The sequence below is a fragment of the Carcharodon carcharias genome, chromosome 8 (assembly GCF_017639515.1).
Source record: "Carcharodon carcharias isolate sCarCar2 chromosome 8, sCarCar2.pri, whole genome shotgun sequence".
Taxonomy (NCBI): domain Eukaryota; kingdom Metazoa; phylum Chordata; class Chondrichthyes; order Lamniformes; family Lamnidae; genus Carcharodon; species Carcharodon carcharias.
This window is the reverse complement of record NC_054474.1, coordinates 36,988,844-37,012,746: the sequence shown is the minus strand read 5'-3', so window position 1 is coordinate 37,012,746 and position 23,903 is coordinate 36,988,844. Positions and strand designations below refer to the sequence as shown.

Sequence of the window (23,903 nt, the reverse complement as noted above, 5' to 3'; positions counted from 1 at the left end):
GTGATTTCATGCTGGCAGGCCAATTAAGGCCCACCCAACGTGAAACGCGGCTCATCGCTGGCCGGGGAGAGCCAAGCGGGGGCAGGGGCTTGTCGGCCATCGGGTCCAATGGCGACCCAGCAGCCAGTTTATAAACGGCCCAGGCAACCCCAGAAAGGCTGCCAGGGTGTCTGTCTGCCATTCTGAAGATGGACTCAAGTGCAGCAGCAAATGCTAGGCAGCAGGTAGATCGGGTGGTGGCTGCCAGGAGGGACGTCTCTGTCCCCAGAGGTGGGAGGAGGAGGCCACCGCACCTCACCAAGAGGGAATGGGAGGAGACGGCAGCCCTGGTGAGCTGCCATGAAATAGTGCAGCGGACATGGGTGCAGTGCTGAAAGCACTTCAGTAACCTGCTGTGTTCAGGAAGGGTAAGTACTGTGTTAGCATGGGTCAGTGTGCAGAAGTGTTAAGGTGTGGCCACCCTCCCGTGATCCGCAGGGGTGCTAGATTCTGACTGCCAAATGTCAGTGATGCCAGAGCTGGCCAAGGGGGTGGGCCCTGCCCCTTGGACTGAGTGCCTTGTGGCTCAAGGGCACAACTTGGATGTGCCCTGCGATGTGTTCCCCAGCTGGGGTTGACTAGGCTGTAATGGCGCTGCAGGTAGAGAGTAGACTAATCAATGCTCCTCTGTCCTTTCAGGAGAAGACAAGCCATAATCAAGCCGAAAAGGAATGTAGAGGTGGAGGCCCACCCAACCTGCTGCTGCTCTCCCAGATGCCCTGGAGCTCGAGAGCCAGCATGCTCCATGTGCAACCAGGCGTGGAGAGAAGGGGGTGCCAGCTGAATGTAAGAGCACAGTGCACAGAGGTGACACTCACAGATTGTGCAACCACTCCAGTGTAGTCTCTTTAGTGATGTGAACCTTGAACCTGGAGTCCCCATTGACCATTGGAAGATGATGGCACCGTGATGCAGATCTCCATTGTCTTACCAGAGTGCCTGGCATGCACAGTGACAGGGTGATGACTTTAACTAATGACATGTCCTTCTTCTCCCTTTTACGTTTATCAGCAGGCGTCCGATCTACAGACCCCAAAGGGCCGCTCCTGATACCAGAGGACTACTGGGCATCATTTTCACCTGCGCACACTCGCACTCTGAAGCAGGAACTAGCACAGATACCAGCACCTCCACGGGCATTAGATCGGCGGCTAGTATCTTGGTGCACATTGGCAAGGGCACTTCACAGTCACTTGATGTGCAGGCAGAGGCAGAGAGTGCCCAGGGCACTGGCAGTTGGAGAAATGCTAGGCACCAGAACAACAAAGGCTGATGATGAGGCTATCGAGTTGTCCATTAGGTGGCAGATGCTGGATGTGAGATTTGCAGAAGGATCTGGCGGAGATCCATGAGGGTCTGCATGCCATGGTCTTCCATTATGGGGGAGTCCATGCAGAGCATGAGCACTGCATTGACCCTCATGGCCGAGCACACTGCCTCCTCCATTGAGAGAGTGACAACTCCCATGGAGAGACAGCTCCAGGGACAGAATCAAGGGTTCCTGGGGTTGTGCTCAGACTTGCAAGCCCTCACACAGGCACTGACCTCAGGTGGTCAGTGTCAGTGTGGGAGTTGGATAAGGCACCCAGTATCCCAGCTAGATGCCCATCCATCAATGGTGAGCAGGGAGGTCCAGAGCAACCTCATGTTGGTGCAGGAGCTGCCTGTCGTTTCTGCGGGCTCCTCTCAGGGCGCTGTGTTTGATGCTAGCCGCTCGTCCGCCTCTCTGCAGTGACCGTGGTATCTTATGCAACAACTGGGGAGATGCCAGCCATGGCACTGGCCGCTTCCTCCCAGGTGGTGCCAGCACAGGCTCCACTGGCCAGAGGACAACCGCCAAGGACTTCAAAGCCAACAAGACTGCAGGGTCAGCAGGCTGTTTCCAGTGCTGCTGCCAAGAAGGGGGGAGCATTAGATGTAGCACTTGCAAACCTAAGTTAAAGGCACCAAGGGCACAAGAGGGGCAGGTCATGGGTGGTTTTAAGTTCATTTATGTTTAATTTATGTATACTGGTCTGGGAATGAAGACCAAAGAAGTTTATGTAAATAGTTTGGAATTATCAAAATGAGATAAATTTTGTTTTTGTCGTCATGGCCTGAGTACACTTCACCTTTTTATTTTATTGGTGCAGGGTACGCCAGTATGTAATGTTGGACATATGTGGCTCTGAACTTTATTGCACTGGCATTGAGTTTTTTTTGTGTTCAAATGAAAGTGTCCTTTCAGTCATCTGGGATGGAGGAGGCAGCCCTGGCCTGCATTTGAAGCTGATCTTTGGTAGTATAGCTGAAGGAGCATTGGATTAAGATGTCCCTGGTGTCCCTGCCTCCCTGGAGGTTACCAAGGTCTGGATCCATGCCCTCAGTGTTCTCCTCACTGTGCTCCTCTTCTGACTCACTACTGGACTTAACATCTGTGTCTTAGGATATATGCGTCATGGGAGCTGCCAGGGTACTTTGCACAGACTTGCAGAATCTGCATTCTGTGGTCACATACTATCTGCACGTTCATGGAGTGGACTCCCTTCCTGTTAACAAAGGCACCCGACTAACCTGCTGGTGCCTTGGTGCCCACATGTGTGCAGTTGATGGCACCGTGGATGCGGGGAACCCAGCAATCACTGTAAAGCCTCTGGCTCGTTCAGCCTAGCTGGCCTCGTCCATATGGTAAAGAATAAAGGTCAGGACCCACCTGAACAGAGTTTCTATCACCAGCTTGGCGCAACTGTGGGCAGCTGATTGGGAGACTCCACACAGATCCCCCACTGAGCCCTGGAAAGAGCTGCAGGCATAGAAATTGAGGACCATTGTGACCTTCAGAGCCACTGGCAGGGGCTGTCCACCCACACAGTCAGAGCGGATCTCAGGCCCAATCATCTGGCAAATGGAGCTCACAGTCTCCCTTGAGAGGCGCAGCCTCCTTCGGCATTGCATCTCGGACATATTGAGATAGTCGCATTGCCGCCTATAAATGCTGGCAGCAGGATAATGGTGTCTTCTGCGGCCCTTTCCACCTTGGACTACTTGCTGGTCCTGCAGGTCCTTCTGCCTGTGCCTCTCCTCCCACAATTCCCTCCCCTGGAAGCTGTAATGGGACACGTGGCCTCCTCTCCCTTCTGCCCTCTCTTCCTCCTCAGAGGAGGTGCCACCAGCGGAGAGCACAATCCCCATTACCAGAGTAACGGAAGGCTATCTGATACCTGGAAGGGTCCACACAGTCTGAATCCTCCGGGGGTCTGGCAAACAGCAATGAATCCTGAAGTGCGGCCTGGAAATGCTAAGAATGACGCCTTGAACAGGAATGAAGATGCCAAATACCAAAAAGCAACCAGCTGCAAACTTTCTCCTAAACTGCTCACTACTCACACTGGCAATGCTGCTGATTATTTTTATCCCGCCCCGGATGAGGTTTGTGAAAATGTCGGCTGGCCACCTGCCTGTTTTGCCCATGCAATGTGCCGCCCGTGGGATGAAAGATTCTGCCACCAATAGAGGGCTGTAAAATCCAGCCCAAGGTTTTCACAATACTAAGTAATCATGTGCTGAGCCACTCTGATCTAGTTTCCTGCATTGTGGAGTTGCAATACTGAAAACGGATGTTAGCGATTGCCCAAGGAGCTTAATTTTTAATGATTTTATTCAGTAGTGGGACCTTCGCACATACAGTTTTTCAGCAACGTATACATGGTTTTTTTACACCCGTAAAATTCAAATACAATGACAACAACTTACATTTATATAGTGCCTCTAACATCTAGAAAGTTCTATGGAACTTTGGTTCAATTATGTAGCCAGAAAAAAAATTAAAAAACAACATGAGTTGGGAAGGAAGATGGCATTTCAGACTTTACACTTGTGTGACCTGCACTTTTCAATCAAGTTCAGGATGATAGGAAATCTCAACCCAAATGAGAGCGAATGCAAGCACAAACCATCTGCATTCAATAGGAACATCAGGCTAGCATACGTGCTAGGCTTATTTTCCTTCTTGGGACAGTCAACATGTTGGGAAGCAGCATTAAGTGAACTTCAGAAAGCACCTAGTTTCTGCAAATAATAGATAATGCATGTTGTTCTACAAGTAAATCCACTGTTGGTTGTGGTATTAAGACTCACAGGTTGGGAGTTCGTTGGTGCACTGGATTGGTGCTGAGTTAGGTAAAGTGAAACAGTGGTGGAGGTGTTATTAGCCAGTGTTCTTGGTCCTGATTGCTACACAATGGAAAGTGTAGATTTGGTTGTTGAGCGAGAACCAATGTTTAAATACCCTATTGTCACTTATACTTTGCCTCAGACATGAGAAAAGGCCATTAGCTCTGAAACTAAGGTTGGTATATGGTAAACACATACTTTATATGAAGTTACATAGAAACTAGGAGCAGGAGTAGGCCATTCGGCCCTTCGAGCCTGCTCCACCATTCATTATGATCATGGCTGATCATCCAACTCAATAGCCTGCTCCTGCTTTCTCCCCATATCCTTTGACCCCTTTTGCCCCAAGAGCTATATCTAACTCCTTCTTGAAAACATACAATGTTTTGGTCTCAACTATTTTCTGTGGTAACAAATTCCACAGGCTCACCGCTGAAGAACCGGGTGAAGAAATTTCTCCTCATCTCAGTCCTAAATGGTCTACCCCATATCCTCAGACTGTAACCCCTGGTTCTGGACTCCCCCACCATCAGGAACATCCTTCCTGCATCTACCCTGTCTAGTCCTGTTAGAATTTTATAGGTTTCTATGAGATCCCCCCTCATTCTTCTGAACTCCAGCGAATAGAATCCTAATCGACTCAATCTCTCCTCATATGTCAGTCCTGAGACAGGAATCAGTTGGGTAAACCTTCGCTGCACTCCCTCTATAGCAAGTACATTGTTCCTCAGATAAGGAGACCAAAACTGCACACAATATTCCAGATGTGGTCTCACCAAGGCCCTGTACAATTGCAGCAAGACATCCCTGTTCCTGTACTCGAATCCTCTTGTTACGAAGGCCAACATACCACTTGCCTTCTTTACCGCCTGCTGCACCTGCATTCTGACCTTCAGCGACTGTTGTACAAGGATATCCAGGTCTCATTGCACATTCCCCTCTCTCAGTTTATAGCCATTCATATAATAATCTGCCTTCCTGTTTTTGCAACCAAAATGGATAACCTCACATTTATCCACATTATACTGCATCTGCCATGCATTTGCCCACTTACTCAGTTTGTCCAAATCACACTGAAGCATCTCTGCATCCTCCTCACAGCTCACCCTCCCACCCAGCTTTGTGCCATCTGCAAATTTGGCGATATTACATTTAATTCCCTCATCTAAATCATTAATATATATTGTGAATAACTGGGGTCCCAGCACCGATCCCTGAGGTACCCCACTAGTCACTGCCTGCCATTCGGAAAAAGACCCATTTATTCCTACTCTTTGTTTCCTGTCTGCCAACCAGTTTTCTATCCATCTCAATACACAACCCCCAATCCCATGCGCTTTACAAGGAGTTGGTTTCATAGAGGCCCAACTCTTGTATGAGAAGCATCCATTGCCCTCTTGATGATTTTATCTTGCTCCTACCTACCATTTTTCCTGGCACCAAAGCTCATTGTCATTGTAACTGTTCCTTTGTCCAAAAATGTGCTGCCCTCTTACAGCAACAGGGGTCCCCTTTCCCACAATTCCCTTTTTAATTTGTTTTAGTATGTTTTCTGTGCTGACTCTAGCACTGACATCACCTTACTCAAAGTCACTGCATCTGTAACTAAATCAAAAGGCATCATTGTTCCTTATCTTCCTCAACTTCACTACAACATTTGACATGATAAATCATGTCATTTCTGTTACTATCTTCTCTCCATGATCCACCTCCAGGTTCCTGCTCCAGTGTTTGCGCTGCTACCTGTACTGATTCAATCAAATCATGGCTTCTCCTATCCAGTCACCTCCAGAATTTCCTGAGGATCCATTATTGGCCCTCTCCCCTTCCTTATTTGCATGTTTCTTCTGGGTGATATCATCCATATCATGGAACTAGATTCTATGTGGATGTTGATGCACCCAGTTTCTCCTTTCTACCACTTCTTGTAACTCCATGACCTCGGCATTATTCTGTTATTCTGGCTGTTTGATATTATTTCATGATTGAATCAAAATTCTTTGCATTTAAACACCGGGCAGAGTGAAGCCATTGTTTAGTTCTACTGCCAACAACTCAGAACGCTTGCCATTCATATCATTCTCTGCCCTGTCAGCTTGTCCAGACTGAATCAAACCGCATTCAAGCCTCATATTTTGTTTGAAGCAGAAGAGTGTTTCAAATGGGTTAGCTTATCCATTAATAAAACTGCTTATTTCAGCCTTTGCAACATTGCTTGCCTCCACCCCTACCAAACACTCACTGTCACCATAAAACCTATCCAGAATTTGGTATCTGTAATCGACTTTTCCAATGCGAGCTTTGCCAGTCCCCTATCCTGCACCATCCATAAACTCCAAGTCATCTCAGGCTCTGCTATATGCATTATTTTCTGTACTACACCTCACCCATCCATAACCTCCCCTTCTTACTGAGATATATTGGCTCTTTGTGCTATAGTCGGTTGAAGTTAATGTTCTCAATCTTTTTTTACAAATTTCTCCACAGCTTCTCTTCACCATATCTCCATAATCTTCTCCAATGCAACATATCCTCTCACCATCTCTGGTTATCCAAACTTAACCTTCTCTCCATCCCTCACATCCTGCCAATCACTCCCCAAATACGCCCACCTCTTTTCCCCTCTCCCTATATGTGGAACATATCTCTTTTCCCCGTCTTTTCACCACTTTATCATCCTCTCATGAAGAATGGATGCTTGCTCTTTTGTCTCTGTGAAGCACCTTGGGCAATTTTCAACATTAAAGCATTGCATTGTTGTTTAGGGCAGAAAATTAATAAGGAAGACTGAATCATAAAGACTACAGACTTACCCCGCCATTTTCTGCACCTGGTCAATGGTATCTGGGAGAGCAACATTAACTGTTTCAGGCAGTAGCAAAACCAGAGTTGCTGAAAACACTGTCAAACTCCCCATCAGAATATAAGGCAGAAACTCATAATAAACTCCTGTGAAAATATAGTGCATACATTATAAGGTGAATACCAGTGCATCAACACAAACCCATAGGAAGTACAACAAACATAAATCTTGTAGCCAATAACCACCTTTTAATGTATTTTCAATGTAGGTACATTCAAATAATGTGGGAAATTTTTTGTTTATTTCCGTTTTTGAAGGGTTCTTTTTCCTGCCTGTTTTAACCTGTTGCCAGGCACCATTCCCAGTGATAAGTTATGTAACTGGTTCCAATGAGCAGCTTGAGATGTCAGAAAATTAGTTTAGAATTACTTTGATTTTTCCTGGCAATTTCCAGGCAAGCAACCTGATAGGCCTGGATAGATTAGAAAATTAACGCAATGGTAATTATCAGATCAAATTCATGTCCTATCATTCTGTGATGCAGTCTACTTGGGCACCAACATGCTGGTTGCAGCATTTGCTACAGAATGTCCTGAATACCAAGCAAATGCAGTCATGGCTTTGTTCTTGATTTCATTTGAGAGTATGGATCCAGAATCTGCCATTCCTGACTTTAGCGTGTATCCAGGTATTAATCGACAACAAAATGCGATTAACCCTTTTCAGCTCCAAAAAGTGGTCTCAGCGCCTCATGTCTTTGTCTTATAACAGACTCCTGAATGTTGTTTCCTAAATATAAGACAAATCATCTCAAGTCTTTTACAGGTCACTGCCTTGTAATGCACAAAAGATTAGGTATTATTCTATGCACAAAATAAACCAGCTGAACTCTTCAATGTTTCAAAGTCATCTAACACGCTATAGGGATGATACGGTGACCCAACAAGCCAAGTAAGGGAGTGCATTTCAGGAAGCTGTCATCCATCAAATTATGAAGTCATCCTCCTGTGGAGCATAAGTGTCTCCACAAGGCAAACAATTTCAATATTAACCAATTACCGTGCAACTCATTCCTTCTTCAGGGTATTAACATAAATGAGGAAATTACTGATTTTCCAAACTTTGATCTTCCAAAGTTTTCTTGATTCAGTAAATGACCCCTTGGATTTGAAACATTGTTATAGTCACTCCCTTATTTAATTCCATTTAAATGAAAGGGTGCAAGATAATAAATCCAAATAAAACAAATAGTGACTTATTAACTCAGGATATTATTCCAGTTGTCAATTATGCACTTCAGTCTCACTGGTGCCCTCTGTTTTGGTAAAGCAGCCTTCAATACATAGGCGACAGGTGAAGTTCAATGCGGAGAATTGTGAGGTGATTCATTTTGGTAGGAAGAACATTGAGAGACAATATAAAATAAGGGGTACAATTCTTACCGGTGTGCAAGAGCAGAGAGACCTGGGTGTATAAGTGCATAAAAGCAAAATACTGCAGATGCTGGAAATCAAATAAAAACAGAAAATGCTGGAAAAACTCAGCAGGTCCAAGGAGATCTCTGAAGAAGAGTCATACGGACTTGAAACATTAACTGTCTTTCTCTCCACAGATGCTGTTAGACCTGCTGAGTTTTTCCAGCATTTTCTGTATATGTGCATAGATCATTGAAGGTGGCAGGACAGGTGCAGAGAGCAGTTAATAAAGCATACAGTATCCTGGGCTTTATTAATAGGGGACATAGAGTATAAGAGCAGGGAGGTAATGCTGAGCTTATATAATCTCAGAATCACAGAATTTTAATGGCACAGAAGTAGGCCATTCAGCCCATCGTGTCTGCACCAGGTCTTCAAATGAGCATTATGACCTAGTGCCATTGCCCTGCCTTTTCTCCATACCCCTGCACATTGTTTCTATTCAATTAATCATCTAATGCCCTCTTGAATGCCTCGATTGAACCTGCCTCCACCACACTTCCAGGCAGTGCATTCCAGACCCGAATAACTCATGTAAAAAAGTTTTTCTCACGTCACATTTGCTTCTTTTGCAAATCACTTTAAATCTGTGCCCTTTTGATCCTTTTACGAGTGGGAACAGATTCTCCCCATCTACCCTATCCAGCCCCCTCATGATTTCAAACATCTCTATCAAATCTCCTCTTAGTCTTCTCTCCAAGGAGAACAGTCCCAACCTCTCCAAACTATCTTTGTAACTCATTAGACCTCAACTGCAGTGTTGTGCACAGTTCTGGGCACCACATTATAGGAACGATGCAAATGCCTTGGAAAGAGAGCAGAAGAGGTTTACGAAAATGGTTCATGGGATGAGAAACTTGGTTTGTGAAGATAGGTTGTAGAGGTTGAGACTGTTCTCCTTGGAAGGAGAAGGCTAAGAGGAGATTTGATAGAAGTGTTCAAAATCATGAGGGAGCTGGATAGAGTAGATAGGGAGAAAGTGTTCCCACTTGTAAAAGGATCGAAAATGAGGAGCCACAGATTTAAAGTGATTTGCAAAAGCAGCAAATGTGATGTGAGAAAAAACATTTTCACACAGCGAGTGGTTCGAGTCTGGAATGCACTGCCTGGAAGTGTGGTGGAGGCAGGTTCAATCAAGGCATTCAAGAGGACAATTGATGATTATTTGAATAGAAACATTGTGCAAGGGAAAAAAGCAGGAGAATGGCACTAAGTCATAATGCACATTTGGAGAGACAATGCAGACACAATGGGCCGAATGGCCTTCTTATGCTCCGTAACAACTCTGTGATTCTGTGATCTGCTTAAAAACACATTGGATGGGGCTGCTCCATGCAAGACTCTCCATACCAGATCCCCAATGAAACATGGAAGGACTCCCATGTAGAGTGCAATCCACTGGGGACCCACACCTCTTTTGGACAGCAAGATGAAATACCAGAGTGTGTCGTGACAGAAGACGAGAATGATGGAGAGGCGAGTACAGGTGCAGCCTGTACAGGAAACCTCTCTGCAAGGCGTTCGTATCCTTTCTATAATGTGGTGCCCAGAACTGTACACAACATTGTAGTTGAGATCTAATGAGTCACAAAGATATTTTGGAGAGAAGAAGACTAAGAGGAGATTTGGTAGAGATGAATGGCATTGAAGAAAATTCCAAGAGATGACTTAAGTTGTGAGATGGCGACACCCGAGGAAGGTTTCAAAAAGGAGTGTCCATGGATGTTATTTATATGGACTTTGAATAGACATTTTATTAAGTTCTATGTAAGAGACCTGTTAGAAAAAATGAAAGAATGTGCAAGTTAAATCAACCTATTGAAATAGGCAGGAAATTTGTTATGATAGGAGGCGGAGAGTAAGGATAATGGGTGTATATCCGAATTGGCATATGTGACTATTGATGTCCTCAGATACCTGTACCAGGTTTCAGTCTTTCACTATATTTCTAAATTACTTAGAGGGGTATATATCCACATTCGCTGACAACAGTAAGTTAGATGGCACAGCAAGGAATGCAGATGAGAAGTTGCAAAGGGAGATTGATAGATTAAGGAAGTTAGCAAAACTGTGGCAGGTGAATAACAGTTTAGGTCAGTGCGAGGTCATCCATTTTGAGCTTAAGAAAGATAGATCAGAGTGTTTTCTAAATGGTGAGAAATGAGGAAGAGGGCTGGAATGCAATGTGGTGGATGTTATGCTATAGTTGTATAAAGCTTTGCTTTGACCCCATCTGCAATAGTACATTCAGTTCTGGATACCACATCCTGGGAAGTATATCGTTGCAACGGCAGGATTGCAGTGCAGATTCACTAGAATTATATCAGGGCTAAAAGGGTTAACTTATGAGGACAAATTGCATCAGCAAGTTTGAGAAACCCTTAACTATAGAAGATTAAGGATGAATTACTAGAGGGGGCTAATTAAAGGATTTGATAAGGTAGACAGCAAGAGACACTATTTCTTCAGTTCAGTGAGTCCAGATCAAGGGGATGTAATATTAAAATGAGAGTTAGGCAGTTCAAGCATAAAATCAGGAAACATTATTCTCTCAATGAGCTGTGGAAATCTACAAAACTGCTGGGGTTAGGTCTATTCCGAATTTCAAAACTGAGATTGATAGATTGTAGTTAGTTGGTTGTGAATACAGTGGCTATAAAAACAGGCCAGATGTGGGAATTCTAAGCGAGTAACTCACCTGCTGACTCCCCATAGCCTGTTTACCAACTACAAGGCACAAGTCAGGAGTGTGATGGAATATGCTTCACTTGCCTGGATGAGTGCAGCTCCTACAACATTCAAGAAGCTTGACACCATCTACGACAAAGCAGTCCACTTGACTGGTACCCAATTCACCACCTTAAACATCCCCTCCACCAGCCGATGCACAGTGGCAGTAGTGTATCATTTATAAGATACACTGCAGCAACTCACCAAGGCACCTTCAACAGCACCTTCGAAATCCAAGGCCGCTATCACCAAGAAGGACAGTGCAGCAGATGCATAGAAGCACCATCACCTGCAAGTTCCCTTCCAAGCCACACATCATCCTGACTTGAAACAATATTACCTTTCCTTCACAGTAACTGAATAAAAATCTTGGAACTCCTTAACAGCACTGTGGGTGGACCTACACCACATGGACCGCATCAGCTCAGGAAGGCGGCTCACCACCATTTTCTCAAGGGCAATTAGGGATGGGCAATGAATGCTGGCCTGGCCAGTGACATGCACATTCTGTGAAAGAATAAATAAAAATGAGTATAAAGTCATATGGGCTGAGGAGGGTAAATGAAGTTAAAATACAGATGATCTGTCAGGGCAGACTCGACCAGTTGAATAGGGTGGTAATTTTTTGAATGAAAACTGAAGCGTTTGCTGCATTGCCTGCACTTTAAAATATTTTAATAATGGGAATGTCTGCAGATATCTGGGTGTAATGCAATTCTGAATTAATCTCTAGTTTTTCTAATACTTTGTTTCTTTAAAAATTGAAAGATGATCCATAAAAGTGTAATAAAGTAACAGGGACAGAGGGATGACAAACAACAGGCCATAAATATACACTGAGGAGGAAGCTCTACAACCCCTGGACAGCCACACCGGGAGGTGGTTGGAGAAGGAGATGTTTAAAGAGAGTTACCAGGTTCAGGTTGGAAATGATCTATCAAATGATCTGCCCTATCAACTTTCGATGGTACTTTCTGTGCCTACCATGGTGACCACGGGTAACGGGGAATCAGGGTTCGATTCCGGAGAGGGAGCCTGAGAAACGGCTACCACATCCAAGGAAGGCAGCAGGCGCGCAAATTACCCACTCCCGACTCGGGGAGGTAGTGACGAAAAATAACAATACAGGACTCTTTCGAGGCCCTGTAATTGGAATGAACTTACTCTCTGAACTTACTGCACTCCATTCTCTCAGGTCCAACCCTGACATTGTCATCAAACCCGCTGACAAGGGTGGTGCTGTTGTTGTCTGGCGCACTGACCTCTACCTCGCGGAGGCTGAGCGTCAACTCGCAGACACTTCCTCCTACCTCTCCCTGGACCATGACCCCACCACTGAACATCAAGCCATTGTTTCCAGGACTGTCAGTGACCTCATCTCCTCTGGGGATCTCCCTCCCACAGCTTCCAACCTGATAGTCGCCCAACCTCGGACGGCCCGCTTCTATCTCCTACCCAAAATCCACAAACAGAACTGCCCTGGTAGACCGATCGTCTCAGCTTGCTCCTGCCCCACAGAACTCATTTCTCGTTATCTTGACTCCCTTCTCTCTCCCCTTGTCCAGTCCCTTCCCACCTACATCCGTGATTCCTCTGACACCTTACGTCACATCAACAATTTCCAGTTCCCTGGCCCCAACCGCTTACTCTTCACCATGGACGTCCAATCCCTCTACACCTCCATCCCCCACCAGGATGGTCTGAGGGCCCTTAGCTTCTTCCTCGAACAGAGGCCCGAACAATCCCCATCCACCACTACTCTCCTCCGTCTGGCTGAACTTGTTCTCACACTGAACAATTTCTCCTTCAACTCCTCTCACTTCTTCCAAATAAAAGGTGTGGCTATGGGTACCCGCATGGGCCCCAGCTATGCCTGTCTCTTTATGGGGTATGTGGAACATTCCTTGTTGCAGTCCTACTCCGGCCCCCTTCCACAACTCTTTCTCCAGTACATCGATGATTACTTTGGTGCCGCTTCATGCTCTCGTCAGGACTTGGAAAAATTTATTAATTTTGCTTCCAATCTCCACCCCTCCATCATTTTCACGTGGTCCATCTCTGACACTTCCCTTCCCTTCCTTGACCTCTCTGTCTCAATCTCTGGTGATAGACTGTCCACCAATATCCATTACAAACCCACCGACTCCCACAGCTATCTCGACTACAGCTCCTCACACCCTGCTTCCTGTAAGGACTCCATCCCATTCTCTCAGTTCCTTCACCTCCGTTGCATCTGTTCCGATGATGCTACATTCAAAAACAGTTCCTCTGACATGTCCTCCTTCCTCCTTAACCGAGGTTTTCCACACACGGTTGTTGACAGGGCCCTCAACCGTGTCCGGCCCATCTCCCGCGCATCCGCCCTCACGCCTTCTCCTCCCTCCCAGAAACATGATAGGGTCCCCCTTGTCCTCACTTATCACCCCACCAGCCTCCGCATTCAAAGGATCATCCTCCGCCATTTCCGCCAACTCCAGCATGATGCCACCACCAAACACATCTTCCCTTCACCCCCCTTATCGGCATTCCGTAGGGATCGCTCCCTCCGGGACACCCTGGTCCACTCCTCCATCACCCCCTACTCCTCAACCCCCTCCTATGGCACCACCCCATGCCCACGCAAAAAATGCAACACCTGCCCCTTCACTTCCTCTCTCCTCACCGTCCAAGGACCCAAACACTCCTTTCAAGTGAAGCAGCATTTCACTTGCATTTCCCCCAACTTAGTCTACTGCATCCGTTGCTCCCAATGTGGTCTCCTCTACATTGGAGAGACCAAACGTAAACTGGGCGCCCGCTTTGCAGAACACCTGCGGTATGTCCGCAAGAATGACCCAAACCTCCCTGTCGCTTGCCATTTCAACACTCCACCCTGCTCTCTTGCCCACATGTCTGTCCTTGGCTTGCTGCATTGTTCCAGTCAAGCCCAACGCAAACTGAAGGAACAACACCTCATCTTCCGACTAGGGACCTTACAGCCTTCTGGACTGAATATTGAATTCAACAACTTTAGGTCGTAAGCTCCCTCCCCCATCCCCACCCCCTTTCTGTTTCCCCCTTCCCTTTTTTTTTCCAATAAATTATAAAGATTTTCCTTTTCCCACCTATTTCCATTATATAAAAAAAATTTAAAAAAAAAACACTAGAGCTATACCTTGAGTGCCCTACCATCCATTCTTAATTAGCACATTCGTTTAGATAATATCACCAACTTTAATTTTAACACCTATGTGTTCTATTGTACTATTGTCGTTGACATCTTTTGATGATCTGCTTCTATCACTGCTTGTTTGTCCCTACAACCACACCCCCCCACCCCCCCCTCCACCTCTTTGTCTCTCTATCTCTCCGCCCCCCACATACACACCTTAAACCAGCTTATATTTCAACTCTTTCTTGGACTCAAACGCAAGTTCTGTCGAAGGGTCATGAGGACTCGAAACGTCAACTCTTTTCTTCTCCGTCGATGCTGCCAGACCTGCTGAGTTTTTCCAGGTAATTCTATTTTTGTTTTGGAAATGAGGTGTTCTACCTCGAGTATTGTGAGTTATTACAATGTTCAGACATCCTGATTAATTGAAATTACTTCTATCATTGTATAGTTCTTTTTAATCAAAACATGAAGGTATACTTGTTTAAAAAATCAGCCAGATTCTTGCAATAATTAATTGTGATAACTGCTGTTGGTCTCAGAAAGTGGGATAATGAATAATGAATGGTGGGAAAGAGATATATTGCTGTAGGAAGGGTGTAGTGGGATGAGGTACTTATAATTATTTAATATAATTATTTCTCATTCCCTTCATTTACACCATGTGGACAAGAATCATGTGGACTGTTTCAATATCTGCATGGATATAAATGCATTAAATTACTTTAGCCAATCTTGTGAGGTCAGTTAAGCTTTTTCTGTGCGATATTCCCATTCAGGAAATAGCCAATGTGCACTGACTGCCTGTGCCATTGCTCTTCATACAACTTCTCTCCATAAGGCCTTATTCCCTCTTTTGAGGCTTCCTTTCTTTGATCCTAAGCAGTATTTGTCTCCTTACAACACTACCTGTACAAAACTTTAGAATATTGAGACCTTTCCCCTCTCAGACATCTGCAATGTCTGATTCTGATCCACCTTTTGTCCTCCTTTTCTTAATGTGCTTTTGCCTTTGTCTTTGCATCAAAAACACTTGCTTTGCCTTTTGGCTCTTTAAGCTGTGGTGGCCTTTTCTTTGCGACAGCTACTGTGCATTTCTCTCCTTCCCAGCGGCAGACAATCATTTAGCAGCCAGATCACCAGGAATTTGTCCTGCCTAGCTAATTACCCGTCCCTACCCCCATCCCTTGTTGTTGCAACGACTGCTAATGGAGGTCATGTGAGTAGGTGGAAACCCTGCCCATCAGGCTTCTGGTGGGCCAATAAAAATCGAGGCCAAGTTGTCTGTTGCGTGAACATGATTAAAACATTAAGATCTCTATAATATAAACACAATTTCAGAAAATATAGAGCCAGTGTTACTGTACACTATTGTAAAACTGCAGCAATTGTGACAGTGTTGTCATGGAAGGATTTATATAGAACCTTTCATAACCTCAAATGGCCCAAAGCACTTTACAGCCAGTTAAGTAATTTTGCAATGCTGTCACTGTGGGCTGCTAAATTGCACACAGAAAATTCCTACAGTCAGCAATGGAATAATGATCAGATGATCTGTTTTCATGATGTTGGTTGAAGGATATCTATTGGCAACGGGAGAAATCTCCTGCTCTGTGTAATAGTTCCATTTGGATTTTTACTTCCACTTGAGAGGGATGAGAGGGAATTAGTTTAATGTCTCAATTGAAAGACAGCATCTCTGACAGTGTAGCACTTCTTCATTACTCTACTAGTGAGTTAGCCTAGATTTTGTGCTCAAGGGCAAGTTTTTACGGGGTGCCAGGAAGCATGCTGGGAGGTGAGGCCATCATAAATTGGGTGGCATAGCAGATGATCTGGTTCCACTTGCCTTCCTGCTGCTGTAATTTACCAGGGGCAGGGTAGGCCAGTAGATCAATTTGTTTCAGTTAGGCCAATTGAGACCCTTAAGTGGCCAATTAAGGGGCACCGAAAGGCTTCTCCCTTCGGCCACTGATACCTTACCAGCAGGTGGATGGGTGCTTGACCAACTGGGGAAACCACCGCCAGGCACCTGTGGCCCATGGAGGGCCCTCCCAGCAGCAAGGGCCTTCCCCACTGAAAAGCCATCCCTTGTCCTTGTGATCCACATCCCCCCCTCTAGCTGGGCCCTACCTGACTGGTCCCGGTGAGCCCCAAGTCCACTTGCACTTTGGGACCTTCTCCCATTGTGGCTGGTCCAGGACTGCTGCAGTTGCAGTAGTGGCCATCACTCCCGGTGGTGCTGCTGGTACTGAAGTGCTGCCGGCCATCCAATTAGCTTATAGTTCTTTGAGGTGGGACATCTTACCTTACAGGGGCAGAAGCATGACTGGAGGCAAATAACTGCTTAATTAACGTTAAATTCTGTTGGAGCTTCCGTGATTGGCCAAGGTAGGGTTGCCTTTTTAGCTAGTGAATAGGGCTGGCGCTGCCTTTAAATACCCGGCACAAGCATCTGGAGTGGGACTATGAACTATAACCTTCAGACTGAAAAGTGAGAGAACTGCTACTGGGCCACAACTAACATAGATAAAGTTATTGAACTCTAAAGTCCGAGAAATCTAGGTCTGCATAAGAATTCAGAATAGATAAAAGAAAGGTGCATTCAATTGAACCTGATGATCATATGAAAGAGTGCCAGAACTGATGGCGCAAAGCATATGCCAATAATTTGGGAATGTCCTGTGGCATTCACAATGTGGCTATCAGAATAGTGCCAAAAATTCCTTATATTCTACCTAAACATAGAATTTAAACTGTTACCTTACCAAGGAAAAAAACGTAAGATGAGATGATGCTGCCCAGCCTGGAGGCCATCAAACTCACTCCGACACCTGTATTCCTTACCACGGTTGGGTAGAGTTCAGCAGTATAGGCATAAATGATGGCAAAGGCACATGTGTTTGCTAATTTTCCAACCATCACCAGCACTGTAGCAAGAATTGAAAGATCTAGAAAAACCATACGCAACAGTAAACTTGGTGAAAGTTACATTGATTTACAAATGCCTGTCTGTATAGTCTGGTCAAACACTTGACACACGGGCTGGTTTTTCAAATACATGCTTCCAGTGTGGAGCCTCACCAATTAGGAATACATATTGGAAATTTGTGCTAGTGCTCCCCATCCACTAAAATTAATGAATGGAAAAGCAAGCACCTACAATTTCCGATATATGTTGCTAATGGCAAAGTTTATGCACTGGCTTTCAAAAGAGAATTGGATAAGCACCTGAGAGTAAAAAAATTGCAGGGTTATGGAAAAAGGCTCATGGACTGGGACGAATACAATCGCTGTTGCAGAGAGCAAGCTCAGGCTTTATGAGCTAATTGGCCTCCTTCTGTCCTGCAGCCATTCTAAGATTCTTTGAAAGTGAATTTCACAAAACAGGTCCCTTAATGTTGGCATTATAATTACTTGTCTGGTGGAAGTGAAGCATGTTGAATAAAGACACCTCACCCATTCTGACCAGGTTTCAACAACAGCTATAACCACCACAACATAAATTTATATAGCATCTTGGAAAGAGAGAAAAAAAAATCTCAAGATGCTTCACAGAGACACATCAAAAAATAGACACCAATCTGATAAGAGAGAGATTAGAGAAAAAAAGTTGTCAAACAAGTGAGTTTTAAGCAAGGTCCTAAAGGATGAAAGGTCAAGTGGAGAAGCAGCAGGGTTTAGGGACCAAATTCCAGAATGCGGGCCTAGGTGGCTGAAGGTGCAGCTGCCAATGATGGACTGAAGAGGTGGAGTGGTGCATAAGAGGCTGTGGCCAAATGAACAGAGGTGTGGGAACTGCGAATGGGAGGTTGTATAACTGGAGAAGGTTACAAAGTGAGGGAATGGTGAGATGAAAGAAGGATTTAATCACAAAGATGAGAGTTTTAACTTTGAGATATTGAGGGCTAGGAGCCAATCAGCAAGGACAAGGGTGATTGAGTGGCTTGTTTTGATAAAGGATACAGGCAAAAAAAATTTGGATGAACTAAAGTTTATGGACATTACAAGATAGGAAGCTACTCAGGACAAAGTGAAGTATTTAAGTCTGCCAGTGACAAGCACACAAATGAGGGTTTCAGTGGCAGAAGGGCTGAGGTAGGGGCAGAGATGGACAATGTCATACACATACAATGAAATAACTGGTCCTTATGATGGAGAAACATGTGTTCAGAATCCCAGCTCTAGATCTTAAGAAATCAAAGGTTCAACCTGAGGCAATGACCAAGAAAGAGGGTGGAGTCAGCACTGAGAGTATGGAAATGTGATAAAGGTGGAAAATGATTACTTTGATCTTCCTAATAATTACTTGGAGAACTTGTGACTCATCCAAGATTGGTTATTTAATAAAGAGTCTGACAGTGTAATAGCCAGTGGCAGGGTTAAGGCTAGTGTCATTTGTATAGATATGAAAGCTGACCCCATGTTTGTGGATTATGTCAACCATGAGGCAGTGAGGTGGATGAAACCTTGGTATCTCTCAAGATCATGCTGTGAGGTGGAAAGGGAATCCAATGGTGGAAGTATTCAGGCTATGATCAGATTAGTAAAGGAAGTTCCTTGAAGCTCAACAACATATGAAAGACGTTGATGGATAATGGTATGTTTGGCTGTGTTAAAGACTGCACAAAGGCTGAGGAGGATAAGGAAGAATAATGCACCGTGGTTGCACTCACAGTGAATGTTGAATGTGACTTTGCTTAGGGTAATTTTGATGCTGTAGCAGAGATAACAACCTGACTAGATGGATTCAAACAGAGTTGCAGAGAGATGGTCACAAATCCTGGAGGCCAGAATACATTCAAAGTATTTGATGAGGAAAAGAGCAGTTGAAGATTAGGTGGTAATTTCCAAGGGCAGAGAGCTTCTAGGTGAGTTTTGAAAAAAAAAGGATAATAATTGTGATTTTGAAGGGGGCAATACATAGGGAGAATGAACTGAAGGCCAGGAAGCAAAACTGTCTGGTCAAGTTGTTTGTGGCCATGTATAAATTGACAGGCAAGGCTTCCAGGCAGTAGAATTCTACCGAATGCATTATACCTTTTATGGTAGTGCCTGTACTTAAGCATTGTTCCTCTTAAACTCAGTGAAGTCAGAGCACTTTGTGCTTGGCGCTCAATTCTTCCAAGAAAACAGATGCTGCATCTATTTACTGGTGTGAGCCAATAGCACAGGTAGCATTGGGGGAGTTGTGGATACATCACTAAATTCACACAGGAGAGATAAAATGCACAACATAATAAACACCATGACCTTTTATGGCCCCTTCCTCTTGACTTGATATTACAGTCCTGCCGAACTGAATGAAGATTTAAAAGGCTTGCTGCATCCGCTGGGGGGAGACACGTCACGGGCGGGGCCAAAAAATCCCAGCCCATATTCTAAAAGCATGTTACACAAGCACAAAGTGAGTGTCAGCTGCTTCACATGGATCCTCTTTAGCCAAGCCTCTTGAAGATAATGGTCAGAGTATGAAAGAGGCACACTCTAGCCAGTTCAAACCAAGAATGGCATTTGGAGTCCATTGATATGTTAGGATCCCAATTTCCATTTTAAATAGGCCCAATATTTGACTGCTGTTGGTGCCAAATGGTTGGCCCTGGTGCGCATAATGATGTGGGCAGGCCGTTGCCCACCATTTTTGAGATACTACCATTATGTTTCTGCTAGGTCAAAGGACTGAAAATTTGGCCCTGTAGCTCATTCTTACAATACTGCTATGAACAGTGAAGTTATGATGGGTGAGAAAGAGTGGAGGGATTCTTCATTGTTTTGCAAACGTGCCACAGAATGCCTGCAGGGTAAAACCTTTGGTGGGATTTCATCACCTATCTATTTCAATTTATCATGAAACGCTGCTTTAAAATGTTAACAAATGCCAGGCTAGGATAATTCCAGATGCACTGTAAACATTTACTTGGAGGTATGAACTGGATGAAGAACAGTACAATTCCACCAAAAAAAAGTGAGCCTGAGAGGCTGAACTTGCGGGAAAGCCTTCGAAGTAAAAGCCAAGCTGCTATGTTAGCCGGAATCTCGATGGCACCAGCGAAGAAACAGTTCAAATAGTCATCACCAGCGAGATTGGGTGTGTTCAAAGATAGACCATAGTATCCAACTGCTAAAATCATCCTGCAATAAAATTGTAAATTCTTGTAAATCTGTTCTTAAGAATTGCTTCCCACTTTCTCCAGTTTTGATTTGCTGGATTTTCTCTTTCACTTATTTATGTTAGTGTCATCCAATAGAAATTGCAGACCAGTCATACATGTTGCTACTGTGACATTGTTTCATCCGCTAATATTAGTAGAAAATTTCTTACTACAGTAGCACAATTAATTCAGAAAATGTACAATGCATTCTTACAGATGGTTAAGATAAAAATGAGTCACTATGGTGTTATCTTCTTATGTTGGTGACCAAATTGTTTGTTCTAACTTAACAGCTGTGAAAGATTCCATTAAATTGAATATTAATAAAATGGAAACATTATGCAATCGTAGCGTACATTCATTTACATCCATGCCATGGCTTATAAGTGCAGCACACAATAATTTGAGTTGGTGGTGGTTCTCTCTGCCAAAGCCACCATTTGCTTTTATAAAGTGGTATTCTCTGATCTACTGTGTATGCAAACTCTAACTGTACTAATAAGTTGAATTAAATAAATTGTGCTTGAATGCATGATTGCCTCATTTTACATTGCCATCATAACACAATGGGCAGTTCCTCTGCCTCTCCAGATGAGAAAAGGATGGACAAACATTTTCATAACTATAGCGCTTTTTACATATTGAATGCCGGTTGCCTTGCTGGGGATTACATGCAAAAAGGAGTTATTGAGGGCTACACTGAAAGCAAATGAATAAAACCTGGAGAGCTGAAATAAGAGGGCACCTGAAATCTCTGGGGTTCATAGTTATTTCTATAGAAAATATACTCATACATACTGTCAGACTCAGAAATGCCCCAAAGCCAATTCTGATCTTGCCATTTACGTTTCAATGACAGTGAGATTCCAGCTTCAAAGGCCAACTAGGATATAGTAACATATGGCTGGATCAGAGCAATGTAATGAAGCAATTGATTTGTCTACTTTTCTTTTGGGTCCCATACTGGGTATTGTCATGAGGTGCAAAGGGATAAGTGCGAATGGGATTAAAGATAAACTGAAAACAAAGACAGTGCAATATGCATGTGAATTTACAAAACATTTTATAGATCTGGACTTAGCCCCTAAGATGCGGGCCATTTAATAAAGCACTGTATGGTGGAAATGCAGCCCTGAATAAACGCTTAGGACCAATATTGCTGCTAGGTTATTTCCGGATTCTTATTTGTGTTGAGATCCCATTTTGCATTTATCTGTGAAAACTGAATTCCAAAAGTTTTACATATGACATACAGAAAGTAATTAAAATGAGACTACATTGGGACCCTAACCTGCATGGCTAAAACTGTAGCAAACTGAATATTCCATCAGTTGACTTAGAGGAAAAAAACATGAAATCCACAATTTTTGTAGTAGTGGATCTAGAAACTTTTGAAGGAGGTAGGGGGTGATGAGAACTAATGGTACAAAATGGATTTTCTAGCTGCAGGGTGGGAACAACCCAAATCAGGAAATTTTAATTTCTGAATTTTTAGTGTATTTTGCAGCATTTGGTTGTACATTGTGTAATCTAGGATGATTTTGTGCATATGTTAAATATTAAAATAAAAATACATATTATGTGTCACAACTGAGCATAAAAGCAGGCCTACATGTATTCATGTGCCATAGGTGAATGAGTTAACAATGCATGTAGTAATGGTCTATGATAATGTTGACATTATGAGGCGAAACATTTCCAGCTCAAGGTGCTCAATTCTGATTTGTTAAGTTGATTATTTAATTATTGCAACGTATTCTGATCTTAAATGCCATCAGTGGTAAATTATCATGTGGCACACAAATGATACTGTTTTGACAAATCAGCTTTTAGTAATACGAACAATTCATGTCAAGCATTTCAGAAAAAAATGTTAACCAAAGGAGGCAAAGAAGGGCCAAGAACAAGATATGGAAATTGCAGCTGTAGACTTGAGATTTATACCTGCCAATTGCTGTACATGTTGGATGATTGTCCTCAGAGCCTGCACAAACACCTTTCTTTTCAGATAGGTGTCAATGTGTTTTGAGTCCTACAACTCTAAAGTTGGAGACATCTTTCTTTGCAGCTTCTGCTGGAATGAGGACACGTTTTCACCCACTTACTATTCCTTCAGTTCCCCCAAGCTCCATGAGTCACTTGGTGTCATATCCAAACCATCACTAACCAATTCTGTCTGATGGAATTCCCTGACTTGGTGTCTGGGAGGGATGGTGCAAATAATGCGGGTGGCTATCTATGGGGTGAGGATGTTGGGGCAGAGATAGATGTGGTGGGATGAACCAGGTGAAAGTGTGGTCTGGGTTTATTTTTATTTTTTCATGGGGTGTGGCTATTGCTGGCTAAGCCAGAATTTATTGCCCATCCCTAATTGCCCTTGAGAAGGTGGTGGTGAAGCACCTTCTTAAACCTTTACAGTCTACATGGTGTAGGCACCCCCACAGTGCTTTTAGGAAGCGAGTTCCAGGATTTTGACCCAGTGTTAGTGAAGGACCAGCAATATAGTTACAAATCAGGATGGTGTATGGCTTGGAGAGGAACTTGCAGGTGGTGGTGTTCCCATGCATTTGCTGCTCTAGTCCTTTGAGTTGGTACAGGTTGTGGGTTTCAAAATATTGTCAAAGAAGCCCTGGTGAGTTGCTGCAGAACATACTGTAGATGGTACACACTGCTGCCACTGTGTGCTGGTGGTGGAGGAAATGAATATTTTATGTGGTGGATGGAGTGCCAATCAAGTGAGTTGCTTTGTCCTGGATGGTGTCAAGCTTCTTGAGTGTTGTTGGAGCTGCATTCATCTGGGCAACTTGACAGTATTCCATTGCATTTCTGACTTGCGCCTTGTAGATGTTGGACAGGCTTTGAGGAGTCAGGAGGTGAGTTACTTGTCACAGAATTCCCATCCTCTCACCTGCTCTAGTAGCCACAGTGTTTATATGGCAGGTCCAGTTCAGTTTCTGGTCAATGGTAACCTCCAGGATGTTGATAGTGGGGGAATTCAGCAATGGTAATGCCATTGAATGTCAAGGCAAGTTGACTAGATTTTCTCTTTTGGAGATGGTCATTGCCTGGCACTTGTGTAGCAAGAACCTTACTTGCTGCCTAATAGCCCAAGCCTGAATGTTGTCCAGGTCTTGCTGCATATGGACATGCACTGCTTCAGTATCTGAGGAGTCATGACCATTGTGAAATCATCAATGAACATCGTCATTTCTGACCTCATGATGGAGGGAAGGTCATTGAATAAACAGCTCAAAATGCTTGGGCCAGGGACACTACCCTGAGGAACTCCAGCAGTAATGTCCTGGGACTGAGATGATTGAACTCCAGCAACCACAACCATCTTCCTTTGTGCTAGCTATGGCTCCAAATAGCGGCGAGCTTTCCCCCTGATTCCCATTGAC

General features: G+C 44.1%; 1 protein-coding gene across 3 annotated transcripts in view; it reads right to left on the bottom strand.

Moving 5' to 3' along the window:
- LOC121281066 (solute carrier family 22 member 5-like) overlaps nt 1-23,903 on the bottom strand; it is a 117,671-nt gene that overhangs the window by 1,646 nt on the left and 92,122 nt on the right. Inside the window, exons 7-10 of one of the 3 annotated variants that reach the window (XM_041193692.1) lie at nt 20,268-20,482; nt 17,119-17,301; nt 7,005-7,140; nt 3,986-4,086 (exon numbers count right to left, since the gene is read on the bottom strand). In XM_041193692.1, coding sequence (XP_041049626.1) covers nt 4,080-4,086; nt 7,005-7,140; nt 17,119-17,301; nt 20,268-20,482 — 541 coding nt within the window. In that variant the 3' untranslated portion in view covers nt 3,986-4,079. Of the gene's footprint in view, nt 1-3,985; nt 4,087-7,004; nt 7,141-17,118; nt 17,302-20,267; nt 20,483-23,903 lie in introns of those variants that run through there. The other 2 variants (XM_041193691.1, XM_041193693.1) reach the window with 2 other exon arrangements.